General features: G+C 49.2%; 1 protein-coding gene across 7 annotated transcripts in view; it reads left to right on the forward strand.

Moving 5' to 3' along the window:
- The window catches only part of PIP5K1C (phosphatidylinositol-4-phosphate 5-kinase type 1 gamma), a 50,491-nt gene that overhangs the window by 10,922 nt on the left and 21,556 nt on the right, over positions 1-18,013 (forward strand). For all 7 annotated transcript variants that reach the window (XM_053965968.1, XM_053965975.1, XM_053965969.1 and 4 more), the window contains exons 2-3: positions 14,820-14,851; positions 17,643-17,729. In XM_053965968.1, the coding sequence (XP_053821943.1) occupies positions 14,820-14,851; positions 17,643-17,729 (119 nt within the window). The remainder of the gene's footprint in view (positions 1-14,819; positions 14,852-17,642; positions 17,730-18,013) is intronic.

Consider the following 18,013-nt stretch of genomic DNA (forward strand, 5'->3'; position numbering starts at 1 on the left):
GTGATTAGAGCTGAAATCTGGAAGATTAACAATTGCCTTTGCTCAATGGAATGTTTTTTCCCCTATAATTCTGACTGACATTACAAGACAATGAAGTTTTTCAGGAGGTGGATATTGTGTTGCATTTTGTAGCTTTTCATAGATTCCTGGAATATCCAGAGCTGGAAAGGACCCACAGGGATCATCAGTGCAGCCCCTGTCCCTGAACAGAGACACCCCACCAAGCCCACCCTGAGCATCCCTGAGAGCGCTGGCCAAACGCTCCTGGAGCTCTGGCAGCCTCGGGGCCGGGACCATTCCCTGGGGAGCCTGGGCAGTGCCAGCAGCCTCGGGGGGAAGAACCTTTCCCTGAGCTCCATGCCAAGCCCTGGCACAGCTCCAGCCCTTCCTGACCTCCTGTCCCTGGCCCAGAGCAGAGCTCAGCCCCTGCCCCTCTGCCTCCCCTCGGGAGGAGCTGCAGCCCCCGAGGAGCCTCCCCTCAGTCTCCTGTGCTGCAGCTGAACGAGCCAAGTGCCCTCAGCCCCTTTCCCAGCTCCGTGTCCCTCCTTGGGACACTCTCCAGCAGCTTGGGATCCTTCTGATTTTGTAGGTCCTAAACTGCCTCCAGAATTCAAAGTGAGGCTGCAGCCTCATACTGACTGATATGCATATAGATTTTTTAAATTCCAAGATACCTCTTCTCAACACTCTTCTCAGCATCTCTTCAGGCTTAAATTAATTTTGATGGTAGAGAACTGCTGACAGGCTTTTTCCTCTGTAGTCTCAGAGGGTTGGATGTTTGTTTTCATTTCAGTATTGGGCAGGAGTCACTGGTGGATTAACTATCTGGGACACTCTTTTGAGCAAGTGGCTTCTGGACTGATAATGCCAGAAAATGCTTATTAAAGAAAATGAGAAACGTGGCAATTTGGGAGGAACTCGGTTTAATATGTGCAGGCTCTGTTTTTGCATGGATGGGATGGCAATGAGCTTCCACAGGGGATGAGATTTAAGGTTTATAACAATCTCAGAGACATTCTGTGGCTCCCTGAACTCCCAGGTTTTAAAACTCAATGATTGGATTTATTTTTAATCTTTTCTAAACTGAAAACTGGGAGTGAAAGGAGGACTTTCACTCAGCATGAGGAGCAAACTGTGACCTAGAGAAACAAGGAGGGGGGTTTACAGCAGCTGAAGAAATTAAATTTAAATGCTGAGTTTTGCTGTGAAGTGGGTTAAAAACTTAATCTGTAAGGGTGAGGTGGGGTAAAAAATGACTTAATTCAAGGCCTGTGGAAGGGAGGGATAAGATGTGTCTGAATGGCAGCTCCTCATCTAAAGGAAAAAGGAGTGTGTTGCAGTCAGAAGTAGCAAGTGCTGCCTGGTACTTAATGTTATCTATTTAGAGGTCCTGCTTTTGACTTGACAAGAAAACAGTCTCCAAACCTCCTTTGCCTTATAACTCACCTTGAAGTGCAGGCAAAACCAATGCACCCGTTTTGGTGGGAAGAGGAATGAAGAGGAAGCTGCATCCAAAACTGTAGAGTTTGGTCAGGCCCATCCTTAAAAGGGACTGTGGTACCTGCAGGATGGTTCTGCTTCATCACAACTGCCTTCTCCTCTTCCCATGGACAACCTTCCCTCCCTGCTGCTCCGAGCCTCTCAGCTGCCCTTCTGCTGTGCTTTGTGAAAGGAGCCCAAGCCTGCTCGGCTTCTTTGGTGCAGCTGGGGAGCCCTGCTGCTTGGTGGGACAGAGCTGGAGGCTGAAGCCATCTGGTTTGGAAGGACACTACTGGATTGGGAGCAAGGAAATGAAGACCTTAAGCCGCGAGACTGCCCATGTCAGCCTGCAGAATCCTTTATTGCACAATGAGAACTGCTGTGTGTGTGTTGGCCAGCGTCACCACACACCTCTGTCTCTTCCTGTGTCTCCACAACCACCACCATAAACCAGAGCACTAGTGGTTGGGAGGAGAAGCCTGAGCACACAGCTGGGTTGTCCTCCTGGAGATGCTTTTTGGAGGGAATATTTGATGTCAATGTGCCTGGCTGTGGCTTCTGTTTCTGTCCAAACAGAGGAGCAGATTGTGCTGTTCCCCCTTTCTTTTGCAGGTGAGTGGTAGTGGTAGGTTTGGCTGATCCAAACTTGTAGTGTTATGGTTCAGGGGAACGAATTTATTTCTTGTTTTATTGAAGTCTTAGCAAACAGGGTTAAAGAACTCATTAAGTTCTTCTGTGTAGTTCAGAAATGCTAAGCTGAAGTTCACTCCATGCTGCTGGTTTGAGTTGTGTGGCCAGCAGGACCAGGGCAGTGACTGCCCCCCTGTGCTGGCACTGCTGAGGCCCCACCTCGAATCCTGGGGTCAGTTTTGGGCCCCTCACTACAAGAAAGACATTGAGAGACTGGAGTGTGTCCAGGGAAGGGAATAGAGCTGGAGAAGGGTCTGGAGCACCAGGAACAGCTGGAGGAGCTGGAGGGGCTCAAGCCTGGAGAAAAAGAGGCTCAGGGGGGACCTTGTGGCTCTGCACAACTCCTGACAGGAGGGGACAGCTGGGGTGGGGTCAGGCTCTGCTCCCAGGGAACAGGGACAGGAGGAGAGGAAACAGCCTCAAGGTGGCCTAGGGCAGGTTCAGGTTGGACACTGGAAAAATTTCCTCACTGAAAGAGTGGTCAGGCCTTGACAGGCTACCCAGGACAGTGGTGGTTATGATATCCCTGAAAGTGTTCAAAAAACAAGTAGAAATGGCACTTGGCTGTATGGTTTAGTGGGCATGGTGAGCTTCAGTCAGAGGTTGGGCTTGATGACCTTGTAGGTCTTTTCCAACCTTAATGATTCTATGATTCATATGGTATCCCAGGTTTTTCCTTGTGTTGGGCAGATGCTGAGTAAAACCCTGAGAAGGGTACAAGTTGTTCAGGGCTGTTTGAGAACCTCAGAGACCAGAAGTTGTTCCCAGTTGCATCTGGAACTTACAAAGTGATTTCAGTGCACATTTATGAGCTGTGTAGGCAGCCAGCCTGAGCTCTTCTTGAGGTGGTCACATGTGTTTTTGCAAAATCAGTCTCTTGGGAATTCAAGCCTGATGCCCAAACTTGCTTTCTGCCTCCCTGGTTAAGGTTGTTTTCACCCCACCTGCACATCCCACCTGGGCAGAGTGGTCTTGCCAACTCTGTGTGGGACAGGAATATTCTTAGTTGTAGTCAGTCAGTATTCTTTAATTGTAGTTCTCTCTGTTGAAGGCATGCCTTTCCTCCTCCTCTTCACTGGAGAAGAGCTGCCCTGAAACCCACAGCACAAGATCTGGAGGCTCTGGAAAGCTGGGAAGAGAGCTGACCCAGCTGGCTGGGGTTCAACTCCAAGGTAACATGTTGTCTTTCATCTGTTAAGGGTTGTCTGTCAGACACATCCTAGAAACCACAACATCACTTCAGAGAGACCTGACCCCTCCTCTGTCCTGTGCAAGTGCAGGAATACCAAGGTTGAGGCACATCTCGTGGCCTGTGCAAGCTCAGCCCAAACTGGTGCTGCTCCCAGAGGGGTTTGTGCTGTGCTGGGTACAAGTGTATGCTCAGCCTTGGGGAAAACAGTGCCAGCAATCTGCAGGGTCCCCAGTGCCTGCAGGAGTTTAGGAGAACAAGCTCAGCAACAGCCTCAGTTCTGCCTGAGCAGCACCTTGGGAGCCTGAGTGCTCTTTTGGATTTTGCTTTTTCTTCTTTTGAATCTTTATTTGAGCACATACCTGTGCAGAGTCTGGAGATCTGGTCCCCAAATGAATAAATAAATGGGCATTGCTGCACTTGGTTAAACAGAAGTAATAAATTCCTGGCTCAGCCTCTTAAGTGCAAGTCCTCCAGGCCAGGCTGGAGAAGCTGTTTTACTGCCCCAGCTTTGAGCAGGCTCCAGGACTGTGCCAGAGCCAGCCTGTCCTTCAGCTTGTGGCTCCCTGCACTGTAGGAGGTTGTCCTTGATCGGTGGTGTAACACAACTGAGACATTCCTGTAGCCCAGCATGGGCAGCAGGCTATCTCTTCATGCCCTCTTTTTATGTCTCACCTGTTTGAATTTCCTAGTAAGAGCTCTGGAAGTATTTTTTGAAATGTCATTGTTTTTTAGGTATCTTCTTTTCGGCTCCTAGCTGAGTCACTGGCTACCATGCTACAGCCAGGATCCCAGGGAGAGGAGAGACTTGCAGAAACTTTGAGTTACAATTTTTGGCAGCACACTCCATCTTTGGAGCTTGTTCTGCTGTGGCTTGTTTTCTTCCATCTGTTCGGGTGCCTTTGTGAGAGCAGAACAGGAGCACCTGACCAAAACACTTGAGTCACAGAGAGCAGAAGGCCTTAGCTAGGCCGGTGAGAAAAGAACGTGATAAATGAGCAATAATAGAAATTTATTCTTAACCTCCAACTCCCCACACCTTGTGTCAGTAGCTTTTGCCCTGGTGGTCATTCCTGAGTCTGACAGCACAGTGACATGTCTGTCCAGAGCTGCTGTGGCTCTGGGGGAGTTTGCTCACAGAGCCCCATTTGGGGCGAAGACTTGAGGCTCAGGACCCCTCCTGGCTACCATCCCCCTCAGTCTGGGGAAGAGTGAAGCTGTTGGCATGTCCAGGGAGGGGAGGGATCATGGAATCACAGAACAGTTTGGGTTGGAAGGGACCTTAATGATCATCTTGTTCCACCACCTGCCACAGGCAGGGATGCCTTCCACTAGACCAGGTTGCTCCAAGCCCCATCCAACTAGAGCTTGAACATTGCCAGGGCTGGGATAGCCACAGCTCCTGAGGACATCCTGTGCCAGGGTCTCACCATCCTCATAGCCAAGAATTTCTTCTCAATATCCCATCTAACCCTGTGCTCTGGCAGTGGGAAGCCATTCCCCCTTGTCCTGTCCTTCTAAACCCTTGTCCAAAGTTCCTCTCTGGCTCTCTTGGAGCACCTTTAGGGTTAGGGTTAGCAAGGGGCTCTGAGGTCTCCCTGGAGCCTTGTCCAGGTGAACACCCTCAGCTTCACAGCAGAGGGCCTCCTGGCCTTGCTGCAGAGGTCCTCTGCACTTGCTCCAGCAGCTCCATATCTTGTTGATGTTGGACCCCAGACCTGGAGGCAGCTCTGCAGGTGGGATCTCACCCAAGTGGGGCAGAGGGGCAGAATCCCCTTCTTCAACCTGCTGGTCACAATTCTTTCAATACAGCCCAGAATCCATCTGGATCTACCTGGAGGAAAGTATTTTCAGTAGCTGGGATGGATTAAGCAGAATTTGCTCCTAAAGAGCCAGCCATCACTTTGTTGTGCTGTGGGATCTGGATGGATGGTGCAGGAGAGGCACAGGCAGCAAAGGTGGTGAGGTGCTGCCAGGCAGGCATGCTGATGGGAAGCAGTAGAGTTAGAAGAGTGAGTTTTGAATGAGGCCAAGAAACCAGCTCAGATGAGCTGTATCTGCAGCCTGGAGAGTTTGGGTTTCTCCTTTTTACATCAGCAAAAACTCAGGTTTATTTAGAAATAGGTCACAAAATCACGGAACCATTAAGGCTGGAAAAGACCTGCAAGATTATCAAGTCAAACCTTGACTGGATGTGTCACTGCTCTGCTTTTTTAAGCATGTTTTCTTAACTGTGTGTTTTCATTGTTACCTGGTCAACTTGAAAACCATGTCTGAGTTGTGCAGAGGATGTGCCCTTTGAGGGCTGTATCACAAACTCACACTCTAAAAACTGGAAATGCAACCTAATGCTTTTGGCTGGACATCTGTTTCTGAGACAGGTAGCAGTTAGAGATGTCCCTGCCTCCTTTCCCACCCAGGCCTTGTCCTCAGCGTTGGGATGCAGAGCTCCACATTGCAGTGTTGTCAGCAGCACCTGTGGCAACCTGGAAGTGTTTGGTAAAGTAGTTTGTTGGCTGCTCCCATCAGGCTGGGTACAAGGACTTTATCTCCAGTGACGCATGTTGTACGTAACCTTGCTCTGAAATCCCCTTTCAAGTCTCCAGTGCTTGAGCACCCTCAGAAAATCTCTGTCAGGTGATGTTAGGCAGAGTGGAATTAAATCTTACAGGATTTAGCCGAGCAGCTTTGGCTACAGAGTAAATCAGGAAATGCCCCACTAGGTAAAAATCCAGGTGCATCTTCGGGATATCTTGTGAAGGGTGGCCTGCAGTCAGAACAGCTGTTTTCCCTTTGCAGACTGCTGTTGGTTGGGATGCTGGGATCCCACAGGTTTAAAGCTGTGGTGACATCTCTGTGTCCTGGTGTTGTGGTAGGTGATTATTGGGAAACTTCAAATAGATTTCCTTACCTTCTTTGACTATAGTAACTGGACTTCAACATGTTTTTTTAGAATGTCAGAAAATGGTGGATATCTTTCGTGGGTTGCATTCTTGTATTCTCAAGCTAAATTAGATTAGAATAATTCCTGCTGGTGAGTGAGCAAGGGGGCCAGTCTTGTTTGAGGAAGACACTTGTAAACAGTGGAAGTTACGAATTATCTGGCCAATCCCTCCTGGAGGGAGACAGGGCTGAGAGATAAAGTCAGGGGGATAGTTTGTCGCTGTCTTGTGCAGCCTGCAATCCAGCTCTCTTGGTGTCTGCTGTGCTACTGCTCCTGCAGGCTGCTGGAATGATTCCTTTGCATTGCCAGTGCTCCCCCCAGACAGGCTGAGATCCTTTGCAGGATACTCAGAGAAGGAATATTGGAAAGGGAGCCAAGCTGATGTGCAAAGGCATCCTCCTGCTCTAGTTAAAGGGGGTTTGTCCTCTCAATAACAATATCCTGTGCTATTTATCAGCATAAGAAATTTTGGGATTGACCACAGTGAATATATCTTTTTCCAGCAGTTCCCTGTCCTTTGCCTGGCATCTGCCTTGAAGTATCCTCACAGAGCTAGTGAGTTCCAAAAGGAACTGGTGAAGAGGCTCCAGCAACACTAATCTCTACCTGGCTGGGAGGTGTTTTGAACTGACACTAAGCCCCAGGCAGCCAAAGCCCTGAGCTGTGCCATGATGGAAGCCCTGGGTATTTGGGACAGAACAACTGTTCTGGCTGTGGCAGGCAGGGTGTAACCTCAGATTAGTCAGCTCAAGCTTCTCCCTCTTTATTAGTGGCATTGGGAGAGCAGCATATTGGAGGATGGAGGTGAGTCTCCTTCCCTGCACATAGGTAGGACATGTTAAAGGTCCTGGATCCTGCTTCTCAGCAGGAGTCTGTGGGCAGGGGGATGGGGATGCTTGGAAAATGAAGGAGGGAAGTGAATTCCTTCACTGCCTTGTGCTTCTCTGACGTGGGTTTGAGAAGTGGCTCTTGGGGGCCTTGTGGCAGCTGGAAATGCCATCTGAGCACACAGAATAGAGTCTCAGGGGCTGCCTGGGGCCACGTGCTACATTCAAGTCCCCAGTGGTTTTGCGACACAACTAGAAAGGCAGCAGGCAGTTCTTTGTCCTCTTCTTGCCAAACCACAGCTCTGGGCAGGCAGGAGATGCTGGAGTGAGCAGAGTCAGTGGGTTGTAACCTACTAGTAGGGGATTTGAAGCTTATCCTACACTTGAAAAAAAGGTAAGGGCAGCTGAATGTTGCTCTGGCTCTTCTGGATGATTGTGAGGAATGTGGCTTCAAAGTCCTTCATCCTTTTATGGCCCTGCTCTAAATTGGCGTCGTGGTTTTAGTGTGGCACCTCTGTGCCCGAGTGTCATCACAGGCACAGAACTGGCTCAGTCCTGCAGAGGTGACACTTCCTGCTCCATGTTTGCTGTCTCTAATCCTGATCAAGCTTTGTTGTGAGTGCTGGTTGGCAGATTGGGCTTGCAGGTTGTAATAAACAGAGAAGCCAGAAGGTGGGAAGAGGCCGGCATTCCCAGCGCCGCTGCTGGGTGTCTGACCTTGGGAGCCTCTTGCCTTCCTGCCCCCACTGCCCGCGGGGGACGTGCTGGGGAGCGTGTGTTCTTCCACTCCACAATCCTCCTGTGGCCAGCGTGTGGAAGGGAGCAGGAACACGGTGTTCAGATAAGGCTGCACCTTTCCCATGGAGCAGATGTTTGCCCGAACATCCCACTGGATTGCATAATTACTGAGCCGAGCGGCTGCAGCCTGTTCCGCTGCTGGGTGGCAGCTATTGTGTGCTGCTTTTGATGAGATTTTTGTTTTGCTATTTGTCACCGTGTCACACGCTTTGGGCTCAGCACTCCAAAATTGTCCTTTTTCTACATGCAGCTGATCCAAAACAAGAAAACAAATCAGTTCTTTTTGAATTTCATTTCCCTGGTCTTGTCCTGCTCATTCCTCAGTGTAATTGGGCTTTGGTGCTGTAAGTGCTTTTCCGGGGAGTTGTTAAGGAAATGTTCCAGCGTGGTGATGTCCTGGCTCAGCTCCCTGAGGAGGGCTGCACCCGGGATGCTGCACCCTGGATGTGGTGGCACCTGCAGCTGACGATGAGGAAGGGACCTGTTAACTCTCTGCTTGCGTCTTCAGCTTCTGCTCTGCCTCTTGAGCTGGGATAAACAGATTTATTTTTGAGGCAGAAAGAGTTTCTGCATAAACCCAAAAATAAACCAGGCTGGTAGATGCCTTTACTGCAGAACATCCTTTTGTGGCAGTCCCTGGCAGTGCTGATGCTCCATAAGCTGGAAGTTTGCTTTGATCAGCCGAGCTGGGCTGTAAAATAGAGGTTCAGTGCTGATCCCTAGGAGCTAGCAGGGGAGCAGCTTCTGGAGTCTGGGGGTCAGAAACCTGAGGGGGTGGCTGGGACAGGACTGGGGCTCCCTGTGCCTGTCTGTCTCCATTTAATGGAAGAGCATGTCCATGCCTGGGGTGGAAAGGAGGGGTCAGCCATGTCACTGCTCTCAGCAGGTAGCACAGCAGTGCCCCGAGGCCCAGCCTGCACATTAAGCTCTTTCCCTTCGTTTGTACAAGCCATTTATTTGTACAAGCCTTGCTGTTCCCATCCCCAGCGTTTCTGCTGAGAAAAACAAGACAAAGGCCATGGGAAGAGTGCAGCACACGGAGCTGGGGCAGCAGATCATGGTGTGCATAAAATGTCATTTTATGTGAAGGTGGTTCCTGTGTGCTTCAAACAAGGCTCGGAGCCCATGTGGGTGATGAGAACGAGCAGAGGACAGGGAGGAGGTCAGAGTGACTGAGGTGGGATTAAACAGGATTATTTATCTCTGGCTACTCCTGGTAGCCCAGTTTGGATACTGCCTGGTGCTGCCATCATTTCTGCTGCAAATAGCTGCTGGACTTTGGATGCTGGCTAAAGTGTCCTGAGGAATGTTGAGCTACCTGTGCTGCAGGTGCATCAGAGCCAGGTTTCTCCTCCTCCTATATGCTTGCCCATAGGGATGGAGCCAGCCTTGCCTGAGCACTGGGATGAATAATGGGGTGGACCAGGCAGTAGAGCGGGTTGGCTGGGTTTGACAAGCACCAGTTTTGTGTGGATGATCCCAAAAGTCAGTCAGTCTGGCACTGCAGAGAAAAATAGATACATTTAGATGGTAAAGCTTTATGTAGGTTCTACATAACAAGCAGAATTTATCTCAGGTTGCTTTATTTCTGTGTTATTTCTCGAAGCTCTCAGATGGCAGGAGCAGTGATCCATGCCCAGGGTGCTGAACAGCTACAGCTCTTTCTGCCAAGAGATGGTACATATAAGGGGAAAAAAAACCCCAAAATTTTAATTTAATTTTGTGCCTTACTTGATTCTCATCTGAATCAAATTGTGTTGAATTATGGGAAGAAAATATGTTTAATGATCGGAAGTAGGTGCCTGGGAAGGGCAGGTTGTTCTCAGCTGCCTTCTCTGAGGAGTGGCTCAGTCAGCTTCTGCTCCCTGTGGTGTCCCCTCCCCTCCTAGGACTGCCCTGTGCTGCTGCTCCATGTGCTGGGAGCTGGAGCCACGTGTGTGGCATGTGAGAAGAAATTCAGGGATTGCTTTTGCCTTGCCTTGAGATACAGCCTGATGCTTCTGCTGGCTGCTTGGGAAGCCCAGCTGGCTGCTGCTCTGGCTCAGGGGCTACTTCCCAGCTCGGGAATGTTTTCTGGCTTACAAGAGAGCTGGAGAAGGACTCTGGACAAGGGCCTGGAGGGACAGAACAAGCGGGTATGCCCTGTCAGAGGACAGGGTTAGATGGGATATTGCAAAGAAATTCTTCCCTGTGAGGGTGCTGAGGCCCTGGCACAGGGTGCCCAGAGCAGATATGGCTGCCCCATCCCTGGAAGTGTCCAAGGAGGGGGCTCAGAGCACCCTGGTCTAGTGGAAGATGTCCTTGCCCATGGCAAGGGGTGGAATGAGATGAACTTTAAGGTCCCTTCCAACCCACACCATTCCATTATTTGCTGAATCTCCTTCTCCCCACTCTCCCTTAGTTGTAATTTGTTTTTATAAGCAATCTCTTACAGGTAGTAACAGCCATCTCTTTTGATGGTGATGGCTGTGTTTAATTTCCATCCTTTCTGCCTATATTTCGATAGAAATACATGTGTAGGGGCTTTAACTTCCACAGCTCCTGTCTTGGCATTCTTGTTTTTGCCTTTGCCTGTAAGGCATTGACCAAGCGAGTCTATATTAGGGGTCTGATGGAAAAGGGAATCATGTTCTGGTTACAGTCTCCACATCCCCTTATTGTCCAAATGGGCTGCTCAGGTATGTCACATTGTCATCTTCTCAATGGAGAAAGTGAAAAATAAGATAGGCATGCTTCTTTGGGGCACCTTCCACCAGACCAGGCTGGGTGCAAGTGGCAAACTGAAGGTCTCTGGTGTGCTGGATTTCTGGGAGAATCATGCTGTTGCAGCCTCCAGCCAAGGAGCTTATGTAGCATTTATATTTTCACATATTTTTAGTTCCAGTCACATTGTATGTCCTTATAAACCCTTAAATAAAGTGAAGCTTTTAATAAAGATGCGGCAGCAGTTCTGATCAGAGAAAGGAGACCACTGCTTATTCAGATTTGTTTTGACTTCTCTAGGGCATCATCAAGCATCAAATACTTACAATTTATATGTCTGTGTGCATAGACCTGTCTTATAAAGAAAACTTTGTTACTAGATCATGTGGGCACTGCCCAGGCTCCCCAGGGAATGGTCCCGGCCCCGAGGCTGCCAGAGCTCCAGGAGCGTTTGGCCAGCGCTCTCAGGGATGCTCAGGGTGGGCTTGGTGGGGTGCCTGTGCAGGGACAGGGGTTGGACTCAGTGGTCCTTGTGGGTGCCTTCCTACTCAGGATATTCTAGGACTCTGTGATCTTAAATTAGGCTTCTGCTGGATTTTTGTAAACCTTTTAAGAAATTCCTTTCCAGTGGACAGAAGCCTCTAATGCCTGTTTTGATGATGAAGGGTTTTGGCAAGTCAACCTGCCGTAGCTGGTTTGGGGGGAGTGGAAGGGACACCTTCCACTATCTTGGGATGCTCTGAGCCTCATCCAGCCTGGCCTGGAATACTTCCAGGGATTCAGGGGCAGCCACAGCTTCTCTGAGCAACCTGTGCCAGGGCCTCCCCACCCTTACTTTGTGGAGGTTTTGCTCCTCTAGCTGGTAGAGCTGAAACTTGAGCCCTTTCCTGTGCAGTGGCTTTCCAGGAGGAAATACCTACCTGTCCTGCAGGGCATCAGCTTAGTGGTGGAGATGTCCAATGTGACTGTGAATATGGAAAAAACACAAGTCTGAGATGGGAATTGCTGAATGCCACAACTGAAGTGTTTATTTTAGAGGCTCCATGGAAGCTCAAGCATTGGGACAGGGTCCCTCAAAGCTCTGCACAGATGGGAACAGAACTGAAGGCAGCAGGTCAAGCATGCATGAAGTTCCTGGCAGAGCCCAGGCACAGACTGGAGGCAGGGCAGAAAGTTGGGGTTGCATCTCAGGGTTTCCCCTTCAAGAACCTCTCATCACATTTCTGAGCACGGCCTGGTAAGCCACACCAAATCGGATAAGAATTGTTTCAATTACCTCGTTAAGTGTCAGAACTTCCCACAGCAGTGCTCCTGCTCCTGCAAACCCCAGCGCTGCCTCGTGGCTCAATAACCCCTGGAGCTGGAGTTAAATCAGATTTTGCCAGACCATCTGTCAGCTTGTTTGAGAGGAGCACAGCCATGTGCCATGCACAGAGGAGTCAGTGGAAGATTTCTACATTTTCTGACTAGACAAGTTGATTTTATAAAGCTTTTTATTAGTTGTGGGGGCAGAGGGAAGTTTGGCTGGGGCTGCTCTCGCCACATCAGGCATCATTTCTCCCAGAGATGTTCCCAGAGTGCTTCCTTGCCTCCAATACCTTTCCTTTGTGTGGATGGTTGGTGTAGATTCCACATTTGGTACATGTACAGCAGCAGACACTTAAAAGCTAGGAATGAAAGTGGCTTGTGGTAATTATCACAAAATTAAAGATAATCTCCTGCTCTGGAATTGTGACAAAGTGCAGAGACGAGATTAGTGCAGCAGGAGAGCAGTGGCAGCCGTGCAGGGAGAGCACATTCCCCTGGCCCAGGGCTCTCAGCTGTGCTGCATTCCCAGAGATTTCCAGTGCTCAAGCTGGAGCAGCATTAGCTCCTTTGGATTCCCCCGTGGTCTGGAAGCACTGCTTCAGCTTGTGCCCTGGAAGTTCATTAGCCAAATGCTCACTCAGAGCCATATTTCCTGCTCTCCTGGCCATTGCAGGGTGTTTTGTTCAATGATCACAAAATTGTGTTGGATTAGGCTAAAGAACAAATTTTTCAGCACAGTTTGAGCTCACAGTGGTCCTGAGCCATGTGGTGCTGCAGTCTGAGAGCTGGAGGAGTGACAGGTTCATGTCACTCGTGGTGTGTGTCACCTGCCTGTGTCAGTGACATCCCCTCACCTGAAGGAACCCAGCCTGAGTGCGTGACAGAGGGGAGCTGCTCTGCACCCTTCGGGGTCCCACTCTGCTCACTTCTCTCTGCCTGTTTGCAGTGGGATTGTGTGGCACAGGGAGTGGCATTTCAGTGGCTGTTCCTGAGGCAGGAGTTGGGCACTGTTTAAAAGAGAGTAACAAGAAGTGACTTTTCCCATGCCACCCTGGCTCTGCCCCGCAGGCCGGGCTGCAGCCCAGGGTGCTCTGCAGATTGCTCCAAATGCCACGTGACAAGACCTGTTTCACATGAGGAGCTGCCCAGTTTGTGGAGGTCAGGATGGTGAGACACCTGCAGCACTTCTGAGTCAGAGCAGCTTCATCTCCCCTATGATCACCAAGGGTTTCTTGTTGGGTTTGCTTTTTATTTGCTTTCCAGAATCTGAAATATTTTCCAAAATGTAACTGAGTCACACACTTCCCTGGTGTTGTCATCCCATTCTCATGGAATCTTGGAATGTTTTGGGTTGGAAGGGGACCTTACAGCTCGTCTTGTTCTACCCCCTGCCATGGGCAGGGAACACCTTCCACTGTCCCAGGTTGCTCCAAGCTCCCTCCAGCCTAGCCTTGGACACTTCCAGGGATCCAGGGACAGCCACAGCTTCTTTGGGCAACCTGTGCTAGGGCCTCACCATCCTCACAGGGGAGATTTTTTTTTCAATATCCCATCTAACCCTGCCCTCTGGCAGTGGAAGCCATTCCCCCTTGTTCTGTTCCTCCAGGCCCTTGTCCAAAGTCCCTTTCCAGCTCTCCTGGAGCTCCTTCAGGTACTGATGCCCAAGTTCTTGCTCAGGCCCCTTCTGAAGCAAGCAGCATCATTGCCCCTCTTTGAGGGAGTTGAGCAGGTACCATGGGTAAACCTTCACCAAATGGGGGAGATGCTGCAGCAGCAGAAGTTGAGTTGGGTGCTCTGGGCTTTTCCTGCTCTCCAGCCAGGAGACAGAGGACACCCACTCCATTCCAGAGATGATCACCCCCTAATTTGAGTGCAGATGAACTCAAAACTGCACTCAATGGTCTTTTGCAAATTTAAGCCCTTTCTGAAGGATTATGGGTTGATAAGGATCTGTGCCTGTAGGAACGCTGTAGGACACGAGCAGGGAAACTCATACATAGAAGTAAGGCCTTAAAGCTGTCCCTTGAGTTTGTGTTCTGTGCAGGAGACTCCCCCATGAGAACTGGTCTGTGCACACAGAGGTGCTGGGGTGGTGTGGGGAGCTCCTCTCCAGCAGCTCTTGATCCTTCATGGTCACTCTCGGGAGCCAGCTGGGCTGGATCTCACAGTGCCACATTCCACACGGGAACCTGTGCTCCCTGCTGTCTGAAATTAAGGAGCTTCTTGCAAACTTGGGCTCGGAAAAACTCAGAAAAACAAACTCAGGCTGGGAACTGGGAGATGGCCTCATGCCAGAGGGCCTGGGCCTGTGTTTCCAGCTCTGATTATATACCTGAAAGCTTGAGACAAAAGCCTGATTTCCGCTGTTGGCTGTAATGGAGCAGCAGTGGCTTCTCCTGAGGCAGCGATAAAGATAAATGATGCATTCATTTGTGTGATATATTTGGACATGGGATTCTATAAATATATTCAATTATCAACATAGTTTGTCAAGTGCCTTCTGAGTGGCTGGAAAACAGCTTCAGGAGTGTCTCTCTGGGTTTCTGTGTGGATCCAGCTCTTCAGCATAGCGTGGACCCATTGCTTAATGGGGCAGCAGAGATTTCCAAGACCTCTCTGCTGAAGCCTCTAGGAAATACTGTGGCTGGGAAAAAATGTGCACTTTTGTGCTTCTGAATATGAAATTGTTCAGGTGACTCCTGTACCATCAGATTCCTGCACTAGTGAAGCTGAACACCAAATAAAACCAGCTGGTCTAAAGGCTGGCTGCTGTAGTTGAAAAGACAAACAATAAGCTGTTTTCTGAGAGTTTTAGTGGTTGGGTTGGGGGGTTTTACTGGATGTCCCTACTTTTCCTGATGCTCTTCCCTTTTATCTGCAGGTCTGGGCCCAAAGAAGACAGCCATCACTGAGGTGAGATGTGTAAAGCTGGGTTGGACAATCCTGTGTTGAGAAATGAGAACACAGAGGTCTATGAGACTCTTCTGCTGCCTTTTTTGAGCAAAACTGCATTTCAAAATACTTATGAGATTACTGCAAAATCTATATCTGTTATTTGGGAGAAATAAAATTAGTGGCAGGTCTCTGGGGTCCCTTCATTGGCACCACTGCAGCCACAGAAGGGATGTGGAGGGATTATGCCCGTCATGTGGCCGGTTTTGGCTGTGTGATCCATGATGCCTCTGCATCGTTGACTTAGGGCACCTCTTCCACACCTGGACCTGGAGGTGGGAGAGTGCGTGTATTGGGCATCCCCAGGCCTCTGTGGTGGGTCTTACCTATCATTGTCACTGCTTTTAATGAAGGGATGGGACTATTTTCAGGCTAAGAACGATTTATTGCTCAGATAAACATCAGTCTCAGAGGCCGTGAGATTTTAAAGGAGCAAGCAGTTGGTCATAGCTCAAAGCAGTCACAAGTTTCTTTGTGACAAGGCAATACATAACTTTTTAAACCAACAGGCAGTTGCCACAGGGTTTATTTTGCTTTTCTAACCTATCACCTTTGCTTACTTTTGCTGCACTGTGGATACTTCTATCCAATGGGCTATTATCATATGTATACACATATGCTTCTATTATAACTTCTAAACTCTCAGCTTATGCTATACAACCACACCCCTAAATTATAAACCCTTCATTATCTTATTAATACAGTTTCTCACTTACTTAAGGTATATTCTTACTTACAACTACAGAAACATAAGTTTATGATTTTTCTGCTTAATGCCTGTGTATTGTATTTTTACATCAATCCAAGCTTCTCCCAAGGCTGCAAATCAAACCCTTCCATGTCTGTGGAAGTTTCTATTTTTCTGATTCCCACACTTACCTACTGGGAGTGAGTTAGGGAGGCTGTGATTTGTGAAGCCCTAAAACAGGGGAACATCTCCAGGGACTCATCTTCTCTTGTAGATATTCCAGGTCACAGGTTCTGAGTCACTGTTACCTTCTGGAGCAAAACTTCACAGTTGGCAGCAGGGAATCTAGTAGGAGGCTCTGTGCCTGAAAGGTTTTCCCTGAAACCCACACTCATGGTTTAGGGCATCATGTTCAAATTTGTTTGGTCAAAATTTTTACATTCCTCTTCCCATTCTTCACCTGGGATGATGAGCATTTGTGTACATGAACAGCAAAATCTTCCCATAAAACTGCCTGGAATGTGACACTTGATTCTTTTGTACCTGCACAGGAATATGTGTAGTGGGAAGCTCAGCTTCTGTGGTTGCATCATTCAATGCACAAATAGGGCCACTTTATCTTGCCCTGAAAACAGCCACAGACAGAGCAGGAGACTGGAAGACACTTTTGTCACTGCAATTCCTAGGATGGAAGTGCCTTCCCCTGCCTGTGTCTGCTCATCACACTGGCAGGATGATGGTGAGCCATTGGCAAGGCAGGACAGCACAGCTTGGGCTTGTGTGGAGTAAGATCCAACAGGTTGGTAGAAGGAGAGGCTGAGCTGTGATGCTGCTCACAGCTGCTAGGGGAGGAGCACTCAGAAGCAAGGCTGGCTCTGCTAAGAAAATAGGGTAGGAAATAGGATTTTTGAAGGAGAGCTCAGGCTAGCCCTTAGTATGAGAAGTATGAGCAGATTGACCAGAAATAACTGCAAGCTCTTGATCAAAAGCTAAAGTACACAGAACTTCTTAGTCTGAGCAAAATTATCCATTGTCTGCTGGAGCCATTGGTTTGGAGCTGGGTCTGTGCAGCACTCAAGAGGGACAGGGATAGAACAGTGTCACTTGGGAAGTGACCTTGGATCTCTCTGCATGTTGTTCAAAGGAACATCCAAAGCTGTTCTGCAACGTAGCAAACCCCGAAATGGTGCTGGTCTCTCACCAGCATTTCTAGCTGTCTGGTGGGCTCCAGGATCCATGGGGATCAGCTGGCAGAGAGCTTGGGTGTGGGTGCAGTGTTGACTGGTGGTGGAATAGAGTCCCTAGGGCTGCAAAAGGAGCTGCAGGGAACTTCCCAACGCCTGATTACACCAGGCTGTTAAAGGAGCAGCCACAACCTGCTGCCTTCTGGGTTGGCAAAGAAAGGCCTAGGCAGACTCGGAGGTAGGAGAGGAGAAGGGGACACAGGAGCAGGTTTGTCACCCTGAAGTGCTGGCAATCTATAGCATTTCTGTAAACTTCAAAACTTGTGGAAGAGACATTCCTGTGGCTCACCCTGTGTGGGCTCAGCTTTGGAATTGTAAACAGATGAGATCTTGCTTAAATGGATTATCTCAGTGTGAGTGGGGCTGGGCTGTCCCCATCAGCTGGCTCTGATCTCTCCAGCAAAACTCGAGGTGTCACTGTGACACCTGAGGGTGTGGGATTTTAAGAATAAGTCTCTGTGGTTGTTTGATTTAATACGTCAATGTTTAAAATCAATGGGATTTTAAATCAATGGGAAACTGCAGTCAAGCACCAGGGGAATCTTGGCAGCTGGATCTTTTCCAAGCTCAGCATCTTTGCTGAGGGCTCTGCAGCGAGCAGTGGGGGTGTCAGGTGGAGTGTTGCTATTCTAACTCATCTTCAAGGGTGGAAGTATAATTTAAAGAGCTTCAGTTTCACCTGTTGGCACTCTGCAGGGTATTCTCCAGCAGTACCATGATCCCTGTGTGCAGTACAGTGTGGGGATGTGGCTGTGCTGCCCGGTGTGTACTTGGTGGCAGCTCAGCCTGTGCCCTGACTTTCCCTGTGCTCTCCTTGTAGGGCCCCTCATTGCCAGGACAGCCAGGCCAAGGAAAGAAGATTGGCCATCGAAGCGTGGATGCTTCTGGGGAAACCACCTACAAAAAGGTTTGGGTCTAGGGAGTGGGGGAAGGCACCCAAGTGTGGGTGACAGACTGAGAGAAGTTATGACCCAGTAGTTATTAATCTGGTTGAGATTTTTATGCAGCACTCTTGGGCAGCACAATCCTGCAAATAGCAAATCTGAAGCCCTAATTAATCTCTTCAGCAGCTGGGTAAACTTGATTAGCAGCATGTGGTGCCTGAGATGACCCCACAGAAAACACAGACATGACTGTGTTGTAATGCAGGGGATGTTATTGTGATTATCTGCTGTGAAATGCTCATTGACT

Source organism: Vidua chalybeata, chromosome 27, assembly GCF_026979565.1.
Source record: "Vidua chalybeata isolate OUT-0048 chromosome 27, bVidCha1 merged haplotype, whole genome shotgun sequence".
Classification (NCBI taxonomy): Eukaryota; Metazoa; Chordata; class Aves; order Passeriformes; family Viduidae; genus Vidua; species Vidua chalybeata.